The sequence below is a fragment of the Panthera uncia genome (assembly GCF_023721935.1).
Source record: "Panthera uncia isolate 11264 chromosome B2 unlocalized genomic scaffold, Puncia_PCG_1.0 HiC_scaffold_24, whole genome shotgun sequence".
In the NCBI taxonomy this organism is placed as follows: Eukaryota; Metazoa; Chordata; class Mammalia; order Carnivora; family Felidae; genus Panthera; species Panthera uncia.
The window spans coordinates 50093374-50121315 of NW_026057580.1; the positions used below are offsets into that span (position 1 = coordinate 50093374).

The 27942-nt window shown below is 38.9% G+C and overlaps 1 protein-coding gene across 1 annotated transcript in view; it reads right to left on the bottom strand.

Moving 5' to 3' along the window:
• Nucleotides 1-27942, bottom strand: part of MDN1 (midasin AAA ATPase 1) — a 174473-nt gene that overhangs the window by 116554 nt on the left and 29977 nt on the right. Inside the window, exons 10-19 of the mRNA XM_049652926.1 lie at nt 27728-27921; nt 25851-25932; nt 21024-21119; nt 19320-19432; nt 17956-18104; nt 17017-17077; nt 11549-11760; nt 3719-3822; nt 1358-1502; nt 787-883 (exon numbers count right to left, since the gene is read on the bottom strand). Coding sequence (XP_049508883.1) covers nt 787-883; nt 1358-1502; nt 3719-3822; nt 11549-11760; nt 17017-17077; nt 17956-18104; nt 19320-19432; nt 21024-21119; nt 25851-25932; nt 27728-27921 — 1253 coding nt within the window. The remainder of the gene's footprint in view (nt 1-786; nt 884-1357; nt 1503-3718; nt 3823-11548; nt 11761-17016; nt 17078-17955; nt 18105-19319; nt 19433-21023; nt 21120-25850; nt 25933-27727; nt 27922-27942) is intronic.

Sequence of the window (27942 nt, forward strand, 5' to 3'; positions counted from 1 at the left end):
TATCCTCTTTTTTTTTTTTTTTTTTTTTCCTTCCCCTCCCCCATGGGTTTCTGTTATGTTTCTCAGGATCCACATAAGAGTGAAACCATATGGTATCTGTCTTTCTCTGTATGGCTTATTTCACTTAGCATCACACTCTCCAGTTCCATCCATGTTGCTACAAAGGGCCATATTTCATTCTTTCTCATTGCCACGTAGTATTCCATTTTTAACACCATTTTAAAACGCGAAATTCAACAAAAGATCACCAACAAAATTAGATCATTCACCTTTTCCCAAATGCTACATATATAAGATACCAACAACTAAGTACCTTGTTGGTGTCAGTAAGTGCTTAATGATGAAAACTGAAACTTAAAAGGCTTTTTACAAATCACTGGTCTTGTCCAAAGGGATTCCATTCCTAAAATACACTTAAACATTTATCAGTATGTGAAATTTCTCTGGTAACTACAAAGATATTTGAAGGAGGAAAAAATTTTGTTTTCAACAATATCCATGATCCATTATGTGTCATACTAACAACCTAAAGGAAAAATTCTCCAGTGTTTTGGAGTCCTCTGTATTCCTACCATCTGGAGAAAGTAGAGGAATATGACACATAAGGAAGGATTCCGCTTATCAGAGATCAAGAAATTTCAAGCATTTTTATGAGGTTTGGTTGTGTTAGTGTTACCAATCAATAAACAAAGAGAACTTAATAAACAAACAAACAAACAAATAAATAAATAAATAAATCCGTCCATCCATCCATCCATCCCCAGGAACCAGTCCACGTCTCCTCACCTGTTTCTTATTCCTGGTGGAAGATTCCTTTTGCCCACATCTGTTGCTGGGTTCATACAGGCAAATAAACGGAAGTCGGGATGACGAACCAGTGGTTCTGTTAAGAGAAAATTATAAATTCTCTACTGGTAACATCAAGTCATCAGCCTTAGGTCCACAGAGGAAGACTATCTAAAGCCCCAAAACTTAAGGCCAAGACACCCTGCCTCAGACTGTTACTGCTGGCTGCTTAAACCATCCTTGCTTTTTCTGAAATCCCACTGAACAGTTTCCAGGCCTATATACCCCTTAATCTTCTGCTGCCATTCCACCATCTTTTAAGGTATCATTGTTCATTATATTGAACAGCAGATATTTTGTCACTGAGTATGCACATCTATTACCTACTACCCAAGTAACTTGACAAACTATCTTATTCTTTGCATTCCCCATGCTACCTAACTTGGCAGAAAATTAGTACTATGGAATGAACACTGGGAGACCTATGTAACACACCTAACCAAAAGAATCTTACTCTAAAGAGGACACAAGGCCTGGTGCCAAATCAAACCCCAAAGGGATCAAGTGCTACCTGTATCTCCTCGATCTAGCAACACCAGTGAGCCAGAGGAGCCTTCGAGTAAACCACTGAGACATTCTAATGTTTCTGGAGCAGCCAGATTAATCTCATCCAATAAGATCCACTCTCCTTTCTTTACGGCTTGAGCTAGTGTACCCTAAAAAAAGATAAAGTAAAATGTTAAAAATCCATTTCAAATAAAGATACACTCACCAAGAGCAGTTATGCAAGCAGGATCAGAAATAAGAGGCAAGGGCAAACCTCTTGTACTTGATGAGCTTTCACCCTAAAGGCCCAATGGCTGCCAGCTTGTTGTCAGAGCTAAGGCCAAAACAACCTTTTTTAAATGTCCAAAAGGGTCAAGGGAATATCTTTGAGCCTAACAGAGAGATGCAACAAAGTAAATCATCTCAGGAGATACATGGTAAGGTAACTGGTAACTTATAATGTATTCAGATGTTTATAGGTGCCCAAATGGTTATTAAAAGCACCCAAAACAAATACAGGGTCACTATACTGACAAGTATGCAAAGATGAAATAAATGACTAAATCAAGAAGGTACAGTGGTTGTTAACACATAGCCTTTCACATTTGTTGAAGAATATCAAAATAAATCTTTCTCATCTTTACTGAGTTATCTTTTCAAGTTCTACTTCCAAGAACACTGAAAGATAAATATTAAAATCTACTCAGGTGACAGAATATCAAAAATTGGATTGTTTTATTATTAAATGGCTTTGTACTTTTGCTTTCATGATGATCCTGACAGAATCTTCAATAAATTTAATTGAAAACAATAAAACAGAACAAATGTATTGAACTCTATTGTAATGCCAAATCATAAAATAGGTATAAACCCTTTTTATTTATTTATTTATTTTCTTTTCTTTTTTATCTTTTAAATTTTACATCCAAATTAGTTAGCATCTAGTGCAACAATGATTTCAGGAGTAGATTCCTTAGTGCCCCTTACCCATTTAGCCCATCTCGCCTCCCACAACCCCTCCAGTAACCCTCAGTTTGTTCTCCATATTTATGAGTCTCTTCTGTTTTGTACCCCTCCCTGTTTTTATATTATTTTTGTTTCCCTTCCCTTATGTTCATCTGTTTTGTCTCTTAAAGTCTTCATATGAGTGAAGTCATATGATTTTTGTCTTTCTCTGACTAATTTCACTTAGCATAATACCCTCCAGTTCTATCCACATAGCTGCAAATGGCCAAGATTTCATTCTTTTTGATGGCCGAGTAATACTCCATTGTGTGTGTGTGTGTACACACACACACACACACACACACACACGCACACACCCCCCACACCTTCTTTATCCATTCATCCACCGATGGACATTTGGGCTCTTTCCATACTTCGGCTATTGTTGATAGTGCTGCTATAAACACGGGGGTGCATGTGTCCCTTCGAAACAGCACACCTGTATCCCTTGGATAAATGCCTAGTAGTGCAATTGCTGGGTCATAGGGTAGCTATAGTTTTCATTTTTTGAGGAACCTCCATACTGTTTTCCAGAGTGGCTGTACCAGCTTGCATTCCCAGGTATAAACCCTATTTTGAAAGCACTTGACATCCTAATGGGTGATCTTAGAAATAAATCCTACTAAGATTAAGCAATGACGACCAAATTTCCCATACTGATGCACATATGACTGAATGATCTTGCTCTCTCACCAGAACACCATCTCAAATAAGATTCCTACCTTTCTCAGGGCATAGTCAATTATGCCACAAAAGAATTTAATAAGCTTCCATCATGAAAATTTAATTAAGATGATCTTTCCCACAGGTCACAGGACAGAAAACAATAGAGCTATCCATTTACTAGAATAGAAAGTAAGGCCTAAAGAGAACACACTCAAATCTCCCGGCCACGGCCCCGCCATGAAACAGACTTCACTAGTTATCCTCAACTGCAACTTTAAAAATAATGGTGCTGGGGTGCCTGGGTGGCTCAGTTGGTTGAGCGTCTGACTTCAGCTGAGATCATGATCTCGCCATTTGTGAGTTCGAGCCCTGCGTCAGGCTCTGTACTGACAGCTCAGAGCCTGGAGACTAATTTGGATTCTGTGTCTCCTCTCTCTGCCCATCCCCCACTTGTGCTCTGTCTCTCTCTGTCTCTCAAACATAAATAAATAAATTTAAAAATTAAAAAAATTAAAAAAAAATAATGGTGATTATCAAGACCTTACAATTTCCATAAAGGACATTTTTCAGAAATCCTCCCCACAAAATATTAGTATTTATTAAATTTTAAACAGCAAGCACTAAAAACATCAACAGTAATAGTAGCCTGCCTAAACTTGCATTTTGCATCAAATCAACATTCCCTTAACCTAGATAGCCAGCCAAAGCAAAATACCTCTACGAATGCAAACAAGAGGGCATTTTCAGTCATTTTCATCTGTTGCTGAGCATGGCTGAGTCTAAGACCAAATGCTTCCCATTTCTCTTTTAGGAGTAACCCTAGAAAAGAATAAAGACAAGAATTTAACACACATTTTGAGTTGTAATACATTTAACCTACACACACACAAAACTCATACAAAAATCAAACATCTTAGACATACTAAAAAATAAGTCCTAACACTTATATAATGCTATGTACCAGCAACTATACTAATCAGGTCATTTATATATGCATGTGTATATTAGTTAATTTTTTTACCCTTCACAACTATCCTTTCAAGTAGGTACTCTTACTCCCATTTTAGGGATAAGAAAGCACATAGAAGACAACTAAGCTACCAAAACCCCTTTGGCTATAGAACTTAGCTTTTTGAAGAACTTATTTTCTAAGGAAATAAGATTGAGTGACCAGTAAGTGGTACTGGTACATCAACATCACCAACCATGTTTTTATGGAAATCTTGCCTAGAATCACAGGAACAGCAATACTTCAGAATTAGTCATCTTTGCCCCTAAGTCCCAGAAAGCTCCAATTTGTATTGCTTCATTCTTCCCCAAACTCCTCTCCTAATTCTATAACTGAACCCAAGTTTGTCTGCCTGACATGCAGCAAAGCCAAACAGAGAGCAAGGATGCATTTAAGAGGCAGCCAAATGAGGAGACTCAGGAAAGCAAGCCTCAAATACGCAAGCCTGAAGAGTCAGGGATATTTAAAGGCAAACGAAAACAGATGTAGGTAAAAAGTTGCATCTGTGGTTATTAGTCTGCAGCTGCACTTATCATTAGTTCCATTAACGCTTTGGTTACCAGTTTCAATCCCCATTGTCTTTTGATCATGCTTTATTCCTGAAGGAACTGGGATGATGACAGCTCTTGCTACTTCCTGCTGAAACAGGGTGCAGTTTCACGGTTTGAGGAATCAAACAACTTCGTGCTTTCTTGGTAATATTCCCTGGTACTTAGCTTAACCTGTACATTCTGCTTGAACAAACTAGTAGTGTCTTCTTTGGTTGTTTTGAAGCAACATCGGAAAGCTGACATCTTGAGCAACCAGACAAACTACCAGGCACAGCTAAAGTCCTTATCTTCATCATGCAGCAAATAAACTTCATCAAGAATAAGGGGCTTTACAATTTGGGGAAGAACTGCATCTCCAATGCTCTTTCTTATCACTACATCCCATTTTTTTGCTGTGGCTGACAACTGCATTATCACCAACCAATTCTTTCATAGCAATGCTCTGAGGCTCTGATGTTAGGTGAATTTCTCACTGGTGTTGGAACTAGTCTCAAACACAACTGAATGAATTCTATTGAATCTCCTCATTCCTTTAAAAGCCAGTTGCCCGATTGAAGTCTTGGTGTTTCCTCAAAGTCAACTGGCATTACTTCATGGTAGGGGTTGGCCTGTGACACCAATGACACAGTAAGCAGGTGAATTCAGGAAATATTTAACTGTGGAGAAGAATATTCTTATAATGTAGCAGGTGGATCCTGGAGGGCTAACACAGCATCTCCCACTCTGACCAGGTGGGTTCAATCAGCTCCAGGGGCCACCATGTGGGTACACCCATCTGGTCTATTTTTCTGCATGTCCATATTCAGATCCTTATGCAGTAAAAAAGCAGGAAATCTGGCCACTATCTTTTCCTCTATTAGAGACACAGCTGTTCTTACAGTGGCATTCCAAGCATGTGCAAAAACCTTCACCTGGTGTCTAGCCTTTATTGCTTATGGATTCAAACTGCTATAAAGTATTCAGCAAAATAGCAAAACCAGTAACCCGAAGTAATCACACTCATCTGTTAGTCCGTCTCCTCAAAAATACCTTAAGATCTGTTGGGGCTCACAAGAATAGTTAGCAAAATTTTGTTCCAAAGATGGTGGGTGAAATCTGTGCTCAAGGTGTGTCATCCAAGGTTTGGGTGATTCTGGCTCTTCTGTTTTTTTGTCTTGTTTTCTCCAAGGTCAAAAGTCCCCTTCCCTTCCAACTAGCCCCATGGGCATGTACTAAGGAAAGGGCTTCAGCTTTGTTGATGGGTTACCACAGTATAGTCAAAGTCCTTGTATACCATTACAAATTAACATTCTTGGGGCGCCTGGGTAGCTCAGTTGTTAAGTGTCCAACTTCGGCTCAGGTAATAATCTCATGGTTCATGAGTTCGAGCCCCGTGTTAGGCTCTGCATTCTCTATACGTTGCCCCCCCCCCCCAATAAATAAACATTAAAAAAAATTAACATTCTCCACTTTTGACAAGTTTTTGTTTTGTTAGAAAAACCTCACAATTCAATATTGTTTCTTCTTGGCCTGAGTTTAACTGTTCTGACCCTAGATATGAGGTCTACTCCAGGTGTTATAAACCAGTCTTAGTCTTAATAGGTTAGTTCTGTTCAACAGTTGTCTTAGCTCAGGAGGCAGTCCTGCAGGTGGGCTCTCAACGCTAGGCCTGATAAGGCTGCTAGAAACACTATAAGCAAGGTATCAAGTTGGTATTCCTAAGGGGCTTTATGGGCTCCATAGAGTCAACCTAGATCCTTAAAGCTATGTGGTCACATTTGAGTCTATGCATTTTACACTCAAATAGAGGACATTCCAGTCAGAGCCTTGGTAATATAACCAATGTTTCCAGTGGTGTTGTTACAAATAGAACAGATTCTTAGAGAACGTATGCTAATAATAATAACTGCCATGAAAATATAAGAATATTCACTGAGAATTTTTGAATTCTGGAGGAATCAGGTAGGGGGAAAAAATGAATGTTTTGTATTTGTTTAAAAAGGAATACTATATTAAATTTCTGCAGGTCACAGCTTAAGAGAAAAACTTTCCTTAAATCTGGAAGGGCAAACATTAAAGAGCCAGCAATGTTTCAAACAAAAGTCATAAAAAATGAAACCATTTTTCTTAATTCTTTCAGTCCCATGTTACTCTGCTTGAATCCAGTTTTTTCATTAGTTCCAGAAATTTATACCTAGTTCAGTTTTATGATCTTAAAGATATGAGAAAACTGTATTTGTCAAAAGTTCTTGCATTGCATTAAAGGTGAAAGGTATTTGCAAGATCATCAGAGTAAAATAGTAACTATAAATGACAAAAGATTACAAAATGGCCACGGTTAAAGATATGATGGGACTTCATTATAATGCAGTTGACAAGGAAATTTGTCAGCATTTCAATAATTAGAATTACAAGTGATGACATAATAAAATCTTATAACCTCAGAAGGTTTATCATCACTTATTTGACAATGCTTCCCATGTGATTTGATATACCAAATAAGCCTAGTTGGTAAAAAAAAAGACTTCATTTAGAAGCTGAATTTTGGGAAGTCTGTCAGAAATATGAGAAATTTTTAAAGCATATGCCACAACAGGATTACAAATCATTACAAAATTTAGTATTTAATTATCTATTTAGCCAAGGCAGCAATAAGAGATTCTAAAGGCAAATACAGAAGGTTACAGATTTGTTAGCAACACTGAAGTCTTTTCTTAAATAATCAAGGATCTAACAGAGACAAAACATAGAAACTTTGTTTTTCTAAGCAGGTTACATTAATGATAAAGAAAAACCTTTGTTTATAATTTCTTATTAGGCCAATAACCGAAGGAAACTGTCATTTTAACAGAAAAACCTAATTCCAGTTTTATACCAGTATACTTCCTGTATTAAAACGTACTCTTCCAACATGATGAATTCTTTAAAAATGTATGCAGTCCCTCCTTTTTTCCTCCCTGTCATCTCCAATGTTGATATATAGTTATTGGGACAAGGACATCTAGGGCACTGCACAGATCTGATCTCTTGTGGCACGTGCGGTGACGTGCTAACCAGAATCTCCATCAGAAATGAAGGGCTTTTGGGGCGCCTGGGGGGCTCAGTTGGCTGACCATCCAGCTCAGGTCATGATCTTGAGATTGAGCCCCTTGATGGATTCTGCGCTGGGTATGGAGCCTGCTTAAGATTCATACTCTCTTTCTTTCTCTCTTTCTCTCTCTCTCTCCCTCCCTCCCTCCCTCCCCCTCCCCCACCCCATCTCTGCCCCTCCCCCTACTTGCGCTCACACTCTTGCTCTGGCTCTCTCTCAAAAAAAAAAAAAAAAAAAAAAAAAAAAAAAAAAAAAAAGAAATGAAAGGTTCTCAGTCCTCAACTCTCAGATGCCATCAGGGACTGCCTTGACTGAAGACAATTGCTTTGCCAAGGGCATGCCCTCTTCCCAGGTGGTCACATCCAATGACTATTATAGAAGTCCAGCCCCAATTTAGGATGGTTCTCAAGAAAATCCAACTTTTAGAACTCCTCAGAGAATCAGCTATGGCTTCTGTTGATAGTGTGTCACTGCTCAATTTCTGCTTAATCTTGCTCTCTTACCCCCTTCTGTTACCCAGGTGTAGACCACTCCCTAATAAACTTTACATACTAATATCCATAATCTTGGGGCTCCTGGGTGGCTCAGTAGGTTGAGCATCCAACTCTTGATTTTTTTCTTGGTTCAGTTCATGATCCCAGGGACATGGGACCAAGCCCTGTGTCGGGCTCCATGCTAAGGGAGGAGCCTGCTTGGGATTTTCTCTCTCTCCCTCTGCCCCTCTCCCTTTCTCCCCTGTGTGCACACTCTCTCTCTTTAAAAAAACAAAAACATGGGAATGCAAGCTGGTGCAGCCACTCTGGAAAACAGTATGGAGGTTCCTCAAAAAACTAAAAATAGAACTACCCTACGACCCAGCAATTGCACTGCTAGGCATTTATCCACGGGGTACAGGTGTGCTGTTTCGATGGGACACATGCACCCCCATGTTTATAGCAGCACTATCAACAATAGCCGAAAGAAAGAGCCCAAATGTCCATCAGTGGATGAATGGATAAAGAAGATGTGGTATACATATACAATGGAGTATTACTCAGCAATCAAAAAGAATGAAATCTTGCCATTTGCAACTATGTGGATGGAACTGGAGGGTATTATGCTAAGTGAAATTGGAGAAAGACAAAAATCATATGACTTCAACTCATATGAAGACTCTAAGAGACAAAACAGATGAACATAAGGGAAGGGAAACAAAAATGGTATAAAAACAGGGAGGGGGACAAAACAGAAGAGACTCATAAACATGGAGAACAAACTAAGGGTTACTGGAGGGGTTGTGGGAGGCAGGATAGGCTAAATGGGTAAGGGGCACTAAGGAATCTACTCCTGAAATCATTGTTGCACTAGATGCTAATTAATTTGGATGTAAATTTTAAAATATAAAAAATAAAATTAAAAAATAATAAAAAAACAAAAACAAAAAAACAACTAATATCATTAATCTTAGTAACTACCATGCACAAAAATTCCTTTCCAAAGATTCCCTTCTCACAAACCTTCTACAACTTTCCTTTTTACATTCATATTTTGACCTACATTTTTCCTCTTTACATACCCAGTCTCACTTTCCTTGAATATATGAATTGTTTCCCTTATCATTTCCAGTAATTCTAATTATATGTATTAGAATTCTTAACTCTTAAAAATCTTAAGTTTCTAGTAAAAACTAAGTAGTAACTAATTGTAAACTGTTTGTTGTGTTGGCATTTTTTATATTGGTAAACTTATGACTACACTGAAGAATTTTTAGAAATGTATGCCTTATTTCAGTGTACCATAAAACATGTTTACTAATAAACCCAAATATCTTTAGTTTCTCTGTAACAGGAAGCCAAAAGCAGATAAAACTATGTTTAGTAATTAATGTTTTCTTACCTGGAAATGATATAGATACTTAATTAATATACTTAACCCATCATTTAACTTTGTAAAACTTTATAGGTGACCAAAGATTTTGAAAACTACTTAAAAGTTTACCTATAAACTTTTTTTTAATGTTTATTCATTTTTGAGAGAGAGACAGAGGCAGACAGAGGGAGACACAATCTCTGGTAGGCTCCAGGCTCTGAGCTGTCAGCACAGAGCCCAACAGGGGGCTTGAACTCATAAATCGAGAGATCATGACTGGAGCTGAAGTCAGGGCCTTAACCAATTGAACCACCCAGGCTCCCCAACCTATAAACTTTTTTATCTTATTTATATCCGTTTCTTTTTTTCTTAATAGTTATGTTTAGATTGCCAATCTAAACTTTAGAAGAAAGTCATTCTCCCAAGAAACATATATTTAAAAAAATTTTTTTGTATCAACTTATTTGACTTAAGTAAATCAAAGCAGAATAAAAGTAATGCTGTTAATTCTAAAGATACGTCTATTAAACAAACAACCTTAAACCAACAACCTTAAATTAGCTTTAATACCAAATATTTTTTCAGATCACGTAAATGTGAAAAACTTACATTAGTTTCTGAGTTTTAGAATGTCTAAAGCTTACAAGCACTTGTCTTTTTTTTTTTAATTTTTTTTTAATGTTTATTTATTTTTGAGAGAATGCAAGCAGGGGAGGGGCAGAGAGAGAGGAAGACAGAGAATCCGAAGCAGGCTCCAGGCTGTCAGCACAGAGCCTGACATGGGGTTCAAACTCACAAACTGTGAGATCATGACCTGAGCTGAAGTCAGAGGTTCAACCGACTGAGCCACCCAGGTGCCCCACAAGCACTTGCCTTTAAACCAACTTATATATAACTCCTTTACAAACTAATTTTAGCAATACTATCCAAAGGTGGAGAAAATTTCTCATATTTACAACATACATGAACACATAAATATACAAAAAAGATGCAAACAAAATCTTACAGAACAAATCCAACTGCAAATGGTATTATAACGCATGGATTCATTAATTGGTCATCATTACCTGGAGTCTAGTGAATATTATGACCAAGCAGTGTCGCAAAAAAGATAATCTTTTTCCTTTCATGGGTTCATAACTAAGCACTGCTCAGTTTTAAAGAATATAACCCAAGAGGCTGCATTCAGGAATCAAACTGTCATTTCCCATTTTCCAATTACAATGCAGCTGATTTTATCCAAAGATCCCCAAAAAAGCAACAACAAACCAAATGAATGAAACCCAGAGTACCTCTGTGAGCACTGGTTCCTCCCTAAAAGTCAGGGCTTCACCAACTGAACCAAATGGCTTCCTAGTCAACCTTTTCTAATTAAGCAAGGGAAGGATGCTAAGAGAGCCAAACCAAATGGAAGGAAGAAATGACCTCACCAAGACACATCTGCCCAAACCAAAAACCATTCCCTGCCCATGAGAGCTAAATTAAACACTGAGGGCTGGCAGCACCCCGTCAGGGCAGGGAGTGTCATCCTTAGGAAAAAGAGCCTAGGCAGCTGCTTAGACTTTCCCCCAGATTGTTGTTGTCGGCTGGGGGCTCATGAACCACTGGCAAAAAGCTCCTGCCTGGCTCACCAAATTTGTAACTAAATTCCAGTTCATGTGCCCAACACACAGCAAAGCCATTTAAGATGTCGATTATGTAGCAAGGAAAGGGTTTACTTGAGAGGCAGCCAAGGGATGCCTGGCTGGCAGTCATACAGCACACAACTCTTGATCTCAGGGTTGTAGGTTTGAGCCCCACTTTGGGTGTAGAGATTACTTAAAAATAAAATCTTAAAAACCAAACAAAAAAAAGAGGCAGTGAGACAAGGAGACGGGAGAGCAAGCCTCAAATCTGTCTCCCGGAAGGAGAAGAGGCACGGATATTTAAAGGAAAACACTGCAGCCTGGTTTATTAGTCTGTAGCTGTGCTTATTAGTTCCATTAACCCTTTGGTCACTGGTTTCAATTCTGTTAATTAAGCCAAAGCCTCATGGCCTCCCACTAGCAGTATGGGTCCTGTTCTTACCAGTTTCACTTTCTTTTCCATCCTTGTTGACGGCCGACTTGTGTACATGCTGCATTAGTCTGAGGAGATCATGCCACCGTTTCTGCCTGTAACAGGTCTGAATGTGTCCTAAGAATGTAAAGTTTTGCTTCTTGGAAAATGTCTGGGCAAAGAGTTCTTCAAATGCCTCCCGTAAGGGCAGCCAAATAAGTTTATGGTCCACCGGTTTGTAACTGAAACAAAAGGTAAATATAATTCCCAAACTTCTGAAGCTACTAGAGATTAGAAATCATGTGTTAGAAAATAGGAATAGGTCCAAGATTTCATTTACTCAAAATCAGAAATAATATCAAAATACTTTAAAGATCTATGTTAAAGCTTTAGGGGTGCCTGGGTGGCTCAGTTAGTTGAGCATCCAAGTCTTGATTTTGGCTCAGGTCCTAATCCCAGGGTCATGGGACTGAGCCCCACGTGGGGCTCTGCACGAAGTGTAGAGACTACTTGGGATTCTCTCTCCCTCTCCCTCTGCCCTTCTTCTCTGCTCAGACTCACTCTCTCTATATTAACATAACAATCTATGTTAAAGTTTTAAATTATAATCGATTTTCTTCATTCTAAATGTTTGAAGAGTCTACACTGAAGGTAAAAACAGTATTATGAAAATAATTCGAAAATCCTAGTTGGGCAGTGAAAGGCATGTCACTTATTTTACTAACATGTTTAAATAAACATCACGTAGAAGACTCAATGATAAACCAATTTTATCAAGACTGACCAAAAAGTTTTCAAAATATCTTAGAAGAAAATACAACATCTGAAACTGGTTAGCTTAAGAAAAGTGAACACAGTTCATGCCTTCTCAATTGATGGGGGAGAGAATTGCTCTCAAAGAGAAAAACTAGGGGAGAGAGGACAGCAACAAAACCTTAGATGTTGCAATGGTCTGTGGCCCTCCAAAGCTCAACATTTTATTTCTTAGTATTTAGATTCTCTCTTATTCTTTAGCACTTCTCTGTTGGGGAGCTAGGAAATTAGTTCATATTAATTGTAATATCTGGAGGTGACAGGTGATAATAAACAGTTGAGAACCACTGCTGTAGCTAGAAGTTGCTCAAGCAGCAACTAATTGTTCCTGGAAAACCTCAGGTATACAATTTTCTATACCCTAAGATACTAAATACTATAATTCAAATACAATGACATAACTTTTATTTCCACAAAAAATAATTTGAGAACTAAAACAAAAACAAGTATGTTTCGCAACAATCAAGCACAATTAGAAAACTCATGGACACTATTTACTCATTGGACTGTGAGAGAGAAACCATGAGATAAGCAAAACCAATGCCCAGATACTGAGCATCCATCAAAGAGTCTGATTCCAGAGAGAAAAAGTATGAGAACTTCAAACTCATGTACACTTACCAGTAAGCACTAACACATTAGTAAAGACATTTATTTAATTCCATTTATTCAACAAAAATTTACTGAGTACCTGTTAGGTGTTAGGCACTGAGTAAACAAGACCCACAAGGTCCTCCCCCACCTACAATCTAACAAAAGAATAGAAAAAGACATCTACTATAAAATATCAAGTAGTAGTTAAGTGCTATGATTATAGATAAATGAGACTGGGTGGAGAAGGCACTGGTAATTTAAATATGATAGTCAGAAAGGTTTTGTTAAAGATGAGTTTCAAGGCAACCCAAATCAAGCAAGGAAAGGAGTTAAGCCAAACATCTGTGGACCACAAGGGATGCCACACAGAGAACAGCAAGCAACCAGGTGCAACACAGGAAAGTGTGTGGCTGGAGCTCAACAGCAGAGCCGAAGGGAGGAAATTATGTCAGAGAAGTACCAGTGCTAGATTATGAAGGGTCTTATAGACCCAAAAAAGCCTTTGGAGTATACTCTAAATGGCCTGAGAAGTCAGTGTAAGGATTTGAGACAGAGAGTAATGCAATCTGATTATACCTTAAAAGGACTGTTAACTACTAAATGGAAGAGACTGTAGGGAAGTTAAGAGTAGAAGCAAACATAAGAGACCTATACACTGGACCAAAACAAAAGATGATGAACACTAGGAATAGTGAGAAATTAAACAAAACACACATGTTATTTAAATAAAGTTGCTAGTCTTAAAGATGATAGTACGAATGGAATCCAAAGCTAACTGAGGCAGCTGCCTGGGTTCAGTACAGACTGCCTGGGTTCAAACATGAACCAGCCACTACCTTGTACTAGGTACTTAATCCCTATGTGTCTCAGTTCTCTGTTGTGTAAAATGGGGTAAGAATCTGTGCCTCATGGTTGTTAAAAAGGCCACGTGAGTTAACACAGATAAAGGACTCCAAACAGAGCCTGGAACATGAGTGCATATAAGAATTAATTTAAAGTGGAGCATAGTGGCTGAAACAGTTAAGTCAATATATTTCAAGTGATGAAAAAAATGAGACAACATATATACACTTCAGAAAAGAAAAAAATGAATTGTAACACAAATACTCAATGGGAACCAGCATGACACCTGGGAGAACATACACTGAGACTACATGTAAGAATTCATTTGAAAATGGGCAAAACATGGGCTTCGAGCTATATTACAAAGCTGTAATCATCAAGACAGTATGGTACTGGCACAAAAACAGACGCTCAGATCAATGGAAAAGAATAGAGAACCCAGAAATGGACCCACAAATGTATGGCCAACTAATCTTTGACAAAGCAGGAAAGAATATCCAATGAAATAAAGACAGTCTCTTCAGCAAGTTGTGCTGGGAAAACTGCACAGCGACATGCAGAAGAATCAACCTGGACCACCCTCTTACACCATATACAAAAATAAACTCAAAATGGATGAAAGACCTCAATGTAAGACAGGAAACCATCAAAATCCTCCAGGAGAAAGCAGACAAAAACCTCTTTGACCTTGGCTACAGCAACTTCTTACGCAACAGGTCTCCGGAGGCAAGGGAAACAAATGCAAAAATGAACTATTGGGACTTTATCAAAATAAAAAGCTTCTGCACAGAGGAGGAAACAATCAGCAAAACTAAAAGGCAACTGATGGGGGTGCCTGGATGGCTGAGTGGGTTGAGCATGTGACTTCGGCTCAGGTCATGATCTCGCGGTTCTTGAGTTCGAGCCTCGCGTTGGGCTCTGTGCTGACAGCTCAGAGCCTGGAGCTTGCTTCTGAATCCGTGACTCCCTCTCTCTCTGCCCCTCTACTGCTCATACTCTGTCTCTCAAAAAATAAATACATGTTTAAAAAAATTAAAAAAAAAAAAAAGGCAACCGATGGAATGGGAGAAGATATTTACAAATGACATTATGAGATAAAGGGTTAGTATCCAAAATCTATAAAGAACTTAATCAAACTCAACACCCAAAAAACAAATAATCCAGTGAAAAAATGGGCAAAAGACATGAATAGACACTTCTCCAAAGAAGACTTCCAGATGGCCAACTGACACATGAAAAAATGCTCAACATCACTCATCATCAGGGAAATACAAATCAAAACCACAGCGAGATACCACCTCACACCTGTAAGAATGGCTAACATTTAACAACTCAGGCAACAACAGATGTTGGCGAGGATGTGGAGAAAGAGGATCTCTTTTGCACTGCTGGTGGGAATGCAAACTGGTGCAGCCACTCTGGAAAAGTGTAGAGGTTCCTCAAAAAATTAAAAATAGAACCACCCTACGACCCAACAATTGCACTACTAGGTATTTGTCTAAGGGATACAAGTGTGCTGTTTCAAAGGGGCCCATGCACCCCAATGTTTATAGCAGCACTATCAACAATAGCCAAGTATGGAAAGAACCCAAACGTTCATCGATGGATGAATGAATAAAGAAGATGTGGTGTGCGCACGCACACACACACACACACACACACACACACACACAAAATGGAGTATTACTCGGCAGTCAAAAAGAATGAAATCTTGCCATTTGCAACTACGTAGATGGAACTAGAGGTATTATGCTAAGGAAATTTGTCAGAGAAAGAGAAATATCATATGAGGACTTTAAGATACAAAACAGATGAACATAAGGAAAGGGAAGCAAAAATAATATAAAAATGGAGGGGGACAAAACATAAAAGACTCTTAAATAGGGAGAACAGAGGGTTACTGGAGGGGTTGTGGGAGGGGGGGATGGGCTAATTGGGTAAGGGGCATTAAGGAATCTACTCCTGAAATCATTGTTGCACTATATGCTAATTTGGATGTAAATTAAAAAAATAATAATAAAATAAAATAATATTTTTAATTAAAAAAAAAACTACTTATAATGGGTGACGAGACATAACACTATAAATTCTTAGAAGAAATAGACCTAGTCCGTGTTCAGTTTTTGTAAGACTAGCCATTTGTGTTAGGAGTATGTAATAGCAGAACATTCCTGAAGACATATATAGATACAAAATAGAAAGAAATACATGGTAGTATAGATATACCGAGTTAAGAAACAAATTATATCACTAAAAAAACATTGCCAAGTACCTCAATGAAGGAAAGAGGAGATTAAGTGTCAATGAACTAACAGAAGTAAACTAAAAACAAGGTAGAAAGATCACTGGGGAAAAAATTAAAAAATGAAAGAATTAAAGTAAGAAAGATAAATCTCAGCTAATGGATCTTAAGACAGAATATATATTTAAAAGTGTTAATTAAGTACATAACTAGTGATATGTATAGAAGAGAATATAAGTAAAAGGAGGAAGCAGGAATCCAAAGTAGCACTCCCACCACAGCAGGGAGGGCTATAAGACAAAGAAAGAGTAAAAATAAAAACTGCTGTAATGTGACCCTCAAAAAAAGAGATAAATGAAAAGCTTTCTGGCAGATGCCATAAAGAGCAAAAAGGGCAATAAATTCTACTTTATGCCTTTAAGGGTTTTTTTAAGCAATTGTTTAGAGTTAATGGGACAGATCCCAATATCACTCAACTTAAGGTATGCCCAAAACATCCATCAGTTTTACAGCCTTCGGCACAAACTAAAACTGATCACGAATCTAACGTATTCAAAAACACCAACAGGGAAGAAGGGCCTTTTAATGACCACAGTGGAATCCCATGAGCAACATTTAACCAAGTAGAGAGCTACTTAATGTTTCAAAGATAACTGAACTGCAGGAGAGAATCTAGCTCCAAGGCAGTGCAACTCTAGTGCATACACTTTAGATAAATGTCAGTACACACAAATATTAATTACATGCTTGGTTTTTTTGTCCCTCTCCATTCCAGCATGATCTTTGAGAGCAAGAATCTCAAGCATTCTTTAAAATTAAGAGAAACATCTATATATCCAACAGGTCCTCAGTAAAGTCCAATAAATAACCTACTGTGGTGGGGGGTAGGAGTGCAAGTCTTTGAACCTTTTTCTAAGGCTAATTTTGAGCTTTATAAGAAAACACTATTTGCTCCCTCAAGCAGTGAACTCAAAATAACCAGAAAATAATTTTAAAACAAACTTACCCTCCAAGCAAGTCTGCAGTGTCACTTTGTTGATTCATATTGACAACCCTCAAATGGTGGCCTTTTAAAAAGAAAGGGCAAAAGGGTCACTCTGAAAATTTCAAGACTGATTATATCCAGTGTGATCCTTAAAGATGTGTGGACATGGGCACATTTCCTCTGCTCCTCTTATTTTAATTTCAGGAATTTTAACCATTCAAAATTTTCACCTAACCCAGAGAGATACACAAGAAGATTCACTGTGTATTATTGCTCTAGCATCAGATAACTGAAAACAACAAAAAAATCCTTCAATAAGTAAATGTCTATAAATTAGAATTAAATAAACATCCAATATGTAATATTATTTAACCATTAGGAGTAAAGCAGTTCTGTTTTTAAAGATATCCAATTTGCTTATTAACTAAATGCAATATATAAGAATGTGATCCCATTTGTTTCAACACAAACCCAAACTTAAATGTTTATATATTTGCAGACCATAGGTGAGAACTGGAAACAGTTGGGGCACCTGAGTGACTTAGTCAGTTGAGTGTCCAACTCTTGGTTTTGGCTCAGGTCATGATCTCATGGTTGTGGAATCAAGCCCCACATTGGGCTAGGCACTGACAGCATGGAGCCTGTTTGGGATTCTCTCTCTAGCTCTCTCTCTGCCCAACCCCAGCTCTTGCTTTCTATTTCCAGGTAAATAAATAAGCTTAAAAACTGATAAACAAATAAACTGAAAAAGATAATGCTAGGCTGTAACAGTAGTTATTTCCAAGGGAAAAAAATTACATTACTTACAAGGAAAAAATTTCCAGTGGTTACTTCCAGGCAGTGGTGAGGTGGCACTTTTTAAACTCCAGTATTTTTTGGACATTTTATTTAAGAAAAAAAAAAGGCAGACAGTGTGAAATGTTTATTGTGTGGGGGCAGAATGTTTCTCCTCTAAGTTACCTGTAATGTGAGCCAAGTACTGGACAGTAGAGGTTTTGCCAGTCCCAGTCTCTCCCACCAGCAATACTGGTTCCCCTTTGCTAACACACACTGCAAGCTGTTCAATAAGAATGGAGGATGGCCTTGTGGGAGCAAAAGTGAACTTCTCCCTGGGAAGGGGAAAACAAGTAAGCAGTTAGAGAAACAGACTACAAGTTTCCTTCAGTGTAGGAACCAGATTTTCCGGACTCCACAAAAATGAGAAGAGAACTGACAATAGCTGTCTTGATGCTATAAACAGATATCCTTACAACCTAGGAATCGCAGAATTTATTCATTCATTCTACAAACATTGAGTATTTATACACCTAGTACTTTACTAGACTCTAGAGAATCAAAGCACCCATAAGGTAAGACATTATCTGCACTAGCTATGTCATCTTCGGCAAATTACTTAGCCTCTCTTAGCCCTCATCTCCTCACCTATAAAATTTAGGTAAGAGTGACTATTTGTAGTGGGTTGAATAGCCTTCTCCCAAAATTCATGTCCACCCAGAAGGTGTGAATGTGACCTTATTTGGAAAAGAGGGTCTTTGCAGCTATAACAAAGTTAAAATCCTATCATACTGGCTTTAAGGGTGAGCCTTAAATCCATTGACTAGTATCCTTACAAAAAGAGAGAATTAGAAACACAAACACACACAAGAAAGAAGATGATCTGACAATGGAGACGGAGATGGGAAGGATACAGCTACAGGGGCAAGGAACACCAAAGACTGCTGGTAGCCATTAGAAGCCAGAAAGAGGCAAAAGCCTTCAGGGGAAGTATGGTCCTGCCAACATCTTGATTTCAGACTTCAAGCCTCCAGAACTGTGAGAGAATAAATGTCTGTTGTTTTAGGCCACCAAGTTATGGTAATTTGTTATGGCAGCTGTAAGACACTAATTATTAATTCATAAAATTATTTCCACCACTACACGAGAGAACATATGCAAAGCACTCAGCACAATGTTAGGAGTATAGTAAATATTTAATGAATGGTAACTAGATCTCAGAATCATTCCAGCATTCAAGGAATTTACAGACTAACGTTAGGATCTAGCCTAACTTCCAAGGGAAGCTTACTCTGCTAAATACACTACAATGAATAAAATCAAAGATACATCTTTGCTAGTCCCAAATCCCTAACAACCCTCCTCACCTCCTTCACCTATTAACATCTAATTTCACAGAATATACTTTGGGAAAGTACTGCTTCTTACCATCCAGCACAGGGGAGAGATCACCATTCACACATGTTTTGCTTGGAGACAGGGGGCTAGATTAACCCTCCTATCATGTTCCTGACGTCCCACAGTCTCAGACTAGTTGAGAGCCTATTTACCTCTGTATGTGGACAGCCTCACTTTGTTTCCGAAGAAGCCGCACTCGACCCACTTGCACATCTAACTCATTGATCACAATTTCCGGTTTATAAAGTTGACAGAAAAATTCAGCCTGTGGGAGGGGAAAGAGTAAACTTCTGTATGATCTTTTAAAACAATTCTGTACACGCTTCAAACATTTCCTCATGCATGTCTGTTACCGTGCCCCTCTAATTAGCCCTTTACTAAAAAGCATTTTCTACTTCCAAGACAGGTGAGTTAACTTTAATTATGTCTTTTTAAAAATTTTCTAAATTTCTGCGGTTTTATTTGAAAACATTGATCATGAATGTTTCCCTGTAGTGGTAGTTTTTATTCATTCAAACAAGCCCATATCTGCCTATCTCTAAAGTGAACACATTAACATATTCCAATAGTGAATGAACAGAAAGTTCTACTCCTATAATTTATGATTTTTTTCCTATAATTTATGAAAAAAATCAAAGTGATTTTTCTTCAGTTATGCTTTCCTCTGCTTTAGATTCTAACATAATGCAGGAAACAATGACTTGAATAAACCATAGTACATCTGACCACAGCCAAAACACAGAAAAGCTGTCAGAGAGGCTCCAGGGTCTCTACCCAAGAGCCATTCTTTCTTATCCTTGTTGCTAACTCTAAGAACCCAGATTTTGTTTAGATTTGGGTCAGGAATGGAAGGGGTAGCAAAGTATTCAGGGAAAGTAAATATCTCTTCAACCAAAAGGGATAATGATCAATCTAAGCCAACTGAGGCAGCTTCATTTCTTTTATTATGTAAGCCCCTTTCAGTAGGTGTTCTGTCACCTACAGCCAAAACCATCCCAACAGGTTCAGAATGCTAAGGAGCAGTTCCTGACATAAAGCTTTTTTGAGTCATCATTCATTTGAGAATGCCAGCCACCTACCACAAGACAGGCCTCAGACAGTTCTCTAGCTACCATCACCACTGCTAAAAAGCTCTCTCCTCCAAAAATACAATTTTTGAAATAAAGCAAGAAGGGCAAAATATTAAAAATGTCATCAATGAACCTAAGTACTATTCTTTGTACTATTCTTTTCAACTTTTCTGATGTTAATAATGAAAAGGTGGAAAAAATCTAATTGTGCATAAAACTATAGACAAAGGTGTTAGTAAAACAATTCCAGTCCTGAGTCCACAATCTACAGAACACGCTCATTAAAACACCAGAGAAAATAAAGCATGCATGTGATATAAGGCACAATGCAGCTCACTTTAAAAATGTAGAACACATGACGGGCACCTGGGTGGCTCAGTCGGTTGAGCGTCCGACTTCGGCTCGGGTCATGATCTCACCATTCGTGAGTTCGAGCCCCGCATCAGGCTCTGTGCAGACACCTCAGAGCCTGGAGCCTGCTTCAGATTCTGTGTCTCCCTCTCTCTGCCCCTCCCCTACTTGTGCTCTTTCTCTGCCTCTCAAAAATAAAGAAACGTAATAAAAAAAATATTTAAAAAAAAAGAAGAATGTAGAACACATGGAGAATTACTTATTTAGAAGATAGTGAGAGCTTTATGTCCATGAAAGGGAGCAATGAAACTACCAACTTTCAGAGGAGGTAGTTATTGCAAAGGAGCTGTTCTAGGTAAGGACCAGAGACTAGCAAATAAACTAAATAACCCAGCTTCCTTTCAACAGAGAGGCAAAAATAATAGTACTACGTACCTTTTTCTTGGAAATGTTCAATTTGCTTCCAATGACTTCTGCCATTTTCAGTTTGCTTGTATGCTTAGAAAGCATTGCTGTGAAACAGTCCAGAGCCTATTAAAATAACCAAGGTCAATGCCGACTGACTTTTTAAAATACTATATTAATAACAGAGTGCCACTATCCTGGCCACAAAAAGAACATAAAACCCAACAGGAACATTTCTGTAAGAGTAAGGAGAGTAGAAATAAAGTACCAGCTCTAGCGTCAAGGACCTTATCATAAGAGAGACAAGACACAAACAAATGTGAAGCCTCTGCTATCCAAATACTAGTTAATTGGGAAAAAATTTTAAAAGGCTCATTTTACAAATCTGACTCTACAGTGGAAGTAACTCCAAAAGATTAATTTCTAGCTGTAAAGGTAAATTCTTGGTGCACAATAAAAAAATCACACTGTCATTACCCTAATCCAGTACTCAATCTCAGCAACTTCTGATAGGCCAACCAGATATGTGCCTCCTGATGTAATGAAATATAAAGTACATAGCACCACCAAAAAAAGAGTCTACCCAAAAAAAGTCTGAATTTGAGGGGCGCCTGGGTGGCTCAGTCGGTTGAACGTCCGACTTTGGTTCAGGTCATGATCTCACAGTTCATGGGTTCAAGCCCCACATCGGGCTCTGTGCTGACAGCTCAGAGCCTGAAGCCTGTTTCAGATTCTGTGTCTCCTTCTCTCTCTGTCCCTCCCCCACTCGCACTGTCTCCCTCTGTCTCAAAAATAAATAAACATTAACAAAATTTTTTTTAAAAAAGGTCTGAATTTGAATACATTGAGCATTTGTTAAATTTCCATTTACAGGAAAGATAAGAGATAAAATGACAACGGAAAGGATACCACGAGTGTGGCAAACAAAGAATACATTTGGTTCTGCCACCACCAAATGTTAAAATATCAATAAAATTTGGGGCGCTTGGGTGGTTCAGTTGGTTGAGCATCTGACTTCGGCTCAGGTCATGATCTCTCGGTTTGTGGGTTTGAGCCATGCATCAGGCTCTGCTGACAGCTCAGAGCCTGCAGCCTGCTTCAGATTCTATGTCTCCCCCTTCTCTGCCCCTCCCATGCTCATGCTCTGTCTCTCTCTGCCTCTCAATAATAAATAAATGTTAAAAAAAAAATTTTTTAAAGAGAGGGAACTTATCCAGTCCTTGTCCCTAGTATCTGGCACAGAGCTTCAAAAATCCTTGGAATTACCAAGAGTAAGAAGTGTTTTTTGTTATTTACTAGGGCCCCTTTGGATGATATTATTATGCTAATAAAAAAGGTGACTCCTGATGGACCCTTAGGCAGTTTAAGGGAGGGGCTGGTCTGGCCAGAAAGACCCAGCACTTACTGGAGGGGTGGAGCTGAAAGTTCTACCCTCTGGAGTGGGAGGAGGGGCTAGAGATTGAGCTCCATCATATGGACAATGACAGAAGACCCCAATAAAAGCCTTGGGTGGCTCAGTTGGTTAAGCTTCCAAGTCTTGATTTCCGCTCAGGTCCTGATCTCATATTTCATGAGATAGAGCCCCGCACAGGGCTCTGAGCTGACAGCAGGGAGCCTGCTTGGGATTCTCTCTGTCCCTCCCCCACTCACGGTCTATCTCTCTGAATATAAATAATATTAAAACAACAACAACAACAACAACAACAACACTGGACATCCAAAGTTCAGAGAACCTCCTTGTTGGTGGACATACTGATGAACCAGGAAGGCAGCACACCCTGACTCCAAAGGAACAGAAGCTCCTGTATAATCAGGATCCTTGAAACTTTGCCTTTTTTGTCTCCTCCATCTGACTGTCTTTAAGTTATACCTTTTATAATAAAACTATTACGTATACTGTAAGTATAGTGCTTTCAATGAGTTCTGTGGGTTACTGATCATGACACGGTCATGGAAACCCCTGAATTTATAGTTGGTAGGTCACAAGTGAGAGTAGCCACCAAGACTTGCAGCCTGAGTCTAAAATGGGGGCAGTCTTCTAGAGGACTGCACCCTTGACCTGTAGGGTCTACACTAACTCAAGATAGTCAGTATCAGAACTGGATTGAATTACAGAACACCAGCTGGTGTCAGAGCAATGAAGAAGCAACAGGATAAAGCCAAAAGGTGGAACGTTCTGCAAAACGGGCCTGATCTCTTCAACAAGATAATATCTCTAGGGGTGCCTGGGTGGCTCAGTCAATTAAGTATCCAACTTCAGTTCAGGTCATGATCTCACAGTTTGTGGCTTCAAGCCCCATGCTGGGGTCTGTGCTGACAGCTCAGAGCCTGGAGCCTGTTTCAGATTCTGTGTCTCCCTCTCTCTCTGCCCCTCCCCACTCATGGTCTCTCTCAAAAACAAATAAACATTAAAAATAAAATTAAAAAAAAAAAAAAAAAAAAACAAGATAGTATCTGTAAAGAGGGGAACCCTGATAGTAAAAGCATTCTTAAGCTTATATGCACAGAAAAAAATCTGGGAGCGCCTAGCTGGCTTAGTCAGTAATGCATGTGACTCTTGATATCTGGGTTGTGAGTTTGAGCCCCACATTAGATATAGAAATTACTTAAAAATAAAATCTTAAAAAAGAGGAAAAATATCTGGAAGGAGATACACCAAGGTGTTAAAAGTGCTGGAGTACCTCTGAATGAAAGAATATTTTTATCACTTTGCTTTCCTATATTTTCCCATTTTCAACAATACATATATACTGTTTCTATATTAATAAAATACTTGTATACAAATGTTCAGGGCAGCATTATTCAGGTAGCCAAAAGGTAAAGATAACCCACATATCCATTAACGAATAAATGGATAAACAAAATGTGATATATTGATACAGTAAAATGTTATTCAGCCAAAAAAAAAGAATGAAGTATTAACTCATGCTACAACATGGATTAACTGAGAAAATAAGCGGAGTCAAAGAAGCCAGATACAAAGAGTCATGTATCGTATGATTCCATTTATATGAAATGTCCAAATTTAGCTAATCTATAGACAGAAGGTAGATCAGTGGTTGCCAGGGGATATAGAGAGGGGAAAATGAGGATAATGGCTAATGGGTACATGATTTTCCTTTGGGGTGATGCAATTAGAGAGAGTTCTATAATTAGATAGTGGTGATGGTTCCATAATTCTGTGAATACAGTAAAAAACGCTGAGTTGCAAACTTTAATAAAAGAGTGGATTTTATTGTATGTGAATCATGTCTCAATAAAGTGGTTCTATGCAAACACACAGAATGACATTCTAAAACAGAGACTAAAGATAATAGGAATCCTATTAATGCCACAGTTTTATTTTAAAAATACAAAACAGGGGTGCCTGGGTGGCTCAGTTGGTTAAGTGTCCAACTTCGGCTCAGGTCATGATCTTGTGGTTCATGGGTTCAAGCCCTGCATCGGGCTCTGTGCTGACAGCTCAGAGCCTGGGGCCTGCTTCGGATTCTGTGTCTCCCTCTCTCTCTGCCCCTCCCCCGCTCATGCTCTGTCTCTGTTTCTCAATAAATAAATGTTAAAAAAAAATTTTTTTAAATAAAAAACAAAGTTTTTTCTTAGAAAAATGAGAAATCTGGGGAATGAGAAGGCAAGTTCATGGGAGAGAAGATCGAAATTCGAGCAAGGACTGACACACAGCATTTCAGGTTCGGCTCCCCGTAAGTGTGAACTCCATATGTGGTTTCTTTCTACTCAAGCTAACTGCCAAACACAACAAGACACTGTAAACTCTCCTCAATCCTAGCTAACGGAAACCAGAACACTTTATAATCAAAAGTGGTTAGAGGAGCCAAGATGGTGAACAGCATGGAAGTTTTTTGTGTGTCTCGCGTCCATGAAATACAGCCAGACCAACACTAAACCATCCTACACACCTAGAAAACTGACTGGAGGATTAACAGAACAATCTGCACAACCTGAACCACAGAATTCAGCAGGTATGCGGCGCAGAGAAGTGAACCTGGGGAACGAGAAGGTGCAGGAAGGGAGGTGCTTTTGCGAGCAGAGTGAGGACGGAGACTGAGGAGGGGAGAATATGGGAAAAGCACCCCTCCCCAAAAGCAGCTGGAGATAAAGTGTTAAATTGGAAACAGCTGCAGGGACTAAACTCTAATCAAAAGTGGTCAGTGCTTTAAGAGCCCACAGATCTTCAGGCAGTATCACTTTTATTCCTAAACAGGCAGGAACAAATCTCTAAATCTAAAATATGGCAGAGTTGTAATTCAATAGGGTTTCACTCCCACATAACACATTTTTTCCCCAAGCCCCGCATACAAGGCTATACTTTGCAACCCCCACATAAATTTTTCTGAACAAAGTTAAAAGGTCCTACAGAGACTAGTGGAGGGATCAGACAAATAAAACTCTATCAGACAGACTATGAAATTATATCTAGGAATAAATATTGAACATTTTTTTCAGTAGGCACCACACCCAATGTGAGGCTCAAAACCACTACCCCAAGATCAAGATGCTATACTGGGCCAGCCAGGGACCCTTAAATACTAAACATTTTAGAAACGCTACATTTTACAACACTCTTATCACCTGGGAGATTTTGTTTTTATTTATCTTTAATTTCAGTGTCTGTTTTACTCTATCCAAACTATACTTGTTATTAGTAGTAACCTGTTTCAAAACCAAACATTTATTATGCACAATTAGTTTTAAGACATTAGTTCGGTTTTAACTAGCTAGGAATAATAAACACAAAAGAAAAATCCTGATAGCAGCCAAGAGACAGAAAATAAAAATGAAAATCAATAGCCTTATAGAGTACAGAGAAAACAAACAGGAAGATTCTGAAGATTCTCTTACCTCTTGAAAAATATTTAAGGATGCTGATGAAGACAGACTGTCAAAGCTATGAACGATCCTATTACACCAATTCAGTAGATCCCTTTAAAAAAAAAAAAAAAAAAAAAAAGCCAGGAAATAAAAGACCATAGGTCATAGACAACAAAGACATCAGCGTTAAATTCAATCCACTTAAGTCTGGAGACACCAGACAAGTCTCACTGTAACTCTGACATTGTGAAAATAAACAGAGCAGTGGAAAGAATAAGTGAGGGGGTCCCACTCCCTACCCCTACCAGGAAGTGATCTATCATTCATTTTACCCCAATCCATGCCAAACAAGGTTGAGGGGTGGCCAATAAGTTCTCAGAGCAAACTGAGGGGAACTGTCCATTTCTAATGCTCACTTCTCAAAGGGCAAGTCAACCATCAAGAAAAGAAAGCAAAGGGGGCGCCTGGGTGGCGCAGTCGGTTAAGCGTCCGACTTCAGCCAGGTCACGATCTCACGGTCTGTGAGTTCGAGCCCCGCGTCAGGCTCTGGGCTGATGGCTCGGAGCCTGGAGCCTGTTTCCGATTCTGTGTCTCCCTCTCTCTCTGCCCCTCCCCCGTTCATGCTCTGTCTCTCTCTGTCCCAAAAATAAAAAAATAAAAAACGTTGAAAAAAAAAATTAAAAAAAATAAAAAAGAAAAAAGAAAAAAGAAAAAAAAAAAAAGAAAGCAAAGGCCCAGAACCCATACATATAAGCAAAATCCAAGTCTTATTTATGACCCCAAATGTAACAACAACAAAAAAAGCTAGTGAAAGAATTATGTCAGTAACTAGTCCCAACCTTCTAAAGTTATTTTTTGGGGGTGCCTGGGTGGTTCAGTCAGTTAAGCATGTGACTCACAGTTTGTGAGATCAAGCCGTGCATCAGGCTCCATGCTGATTGCGCAGGGCCTATTTGGAATTCTTCTCCCTTTCTCTGCACCCCCCCAACTAAATACAGATTTTTCTTTAAATAAAGTTATTATTTTTTCTTTTAAATTTTTTTTTAAGTAGGCTCCATGCCCAATATGGGACTTGAACTCATGACTCTGAGTTTAAGAGTCCCATGCTCTTAAACTGAGCCAGCCAGGTGCCCCCAAAGTTACTTTTTAAAGCTAAAATAACATTACCTATAATAAGCCTTCTCAATGATTATAAGATCTGAAAACAGGATCGTACACCATGAAGCAGTTCACAGGTCTAATTTCAAAACCTGACCCCTCATAGCCATTTAGTGCTAGCTGCTAAGAACTTTAAAGGGAAGGAATTTTTACAATATCAACTCAAGAGGTGCCTGGGAGGCTCAGTTGGTTGAGGACCCAACTTTGGCTCAGGTCATGATCTCATGGCTTGTTGAGTTACAGCCCCGCATCAGGATCTGGGCAGACAGCTCAGTGCCTGGAGCCTGCTTCAGATTCTATGTCCCCCTCTCTGCTTGCCCCTCCCCCATTTGCGCTCTTGAGCGCTCTCTCTCTCAAAAATAAATAATCATTAAAAATCAATCAATCAATCAATCAATAAAACATCAACTCAAGAGGCACCTGGCTGGCTCAGTCAGTGGAGTATGGGACTCCTGACCTTGGGGTCAGGGGTTCAAGCCACACATTGGGCATGGAGCCTACTTAAAAGATGAATAAATAGAATATCAACCTGAGTTGTCTGGGTGGCTCAGTCAGTGGGGTGTCTGACTCTTGATTTTGGCACAGGTCATGATCCCAGGGTTGTGGGATCGAGCCCCATGTGGGGCTCCACACTGAGCATGGAGCCTGCTTAGGAATCTCTCTCTCTCCCTCTGCCCCTCTCCCCTACTCTCTCTCACTCTAAAATTTAAAAATATATATACGTATACACTCAAGGTTTAATCCAGTACCTTAGAGACAACTCTCTTCCCTCAAGGCTTAGTCCTTTGTTTTCTCTTCTGGCTTCTGAAACTTCCTCAGGTGCCTGTTCACATGTAACAGAACTATCATTCTGAGAGTGATGTTTCTCTCCAGTAATTTGGATGTAAATGTCAAGCAAGTGATCAGTTACTGCCAAGAGGCTGGGATATCTGTTCTGAAGAACCTGACAGAGGGAGGAAAAAAA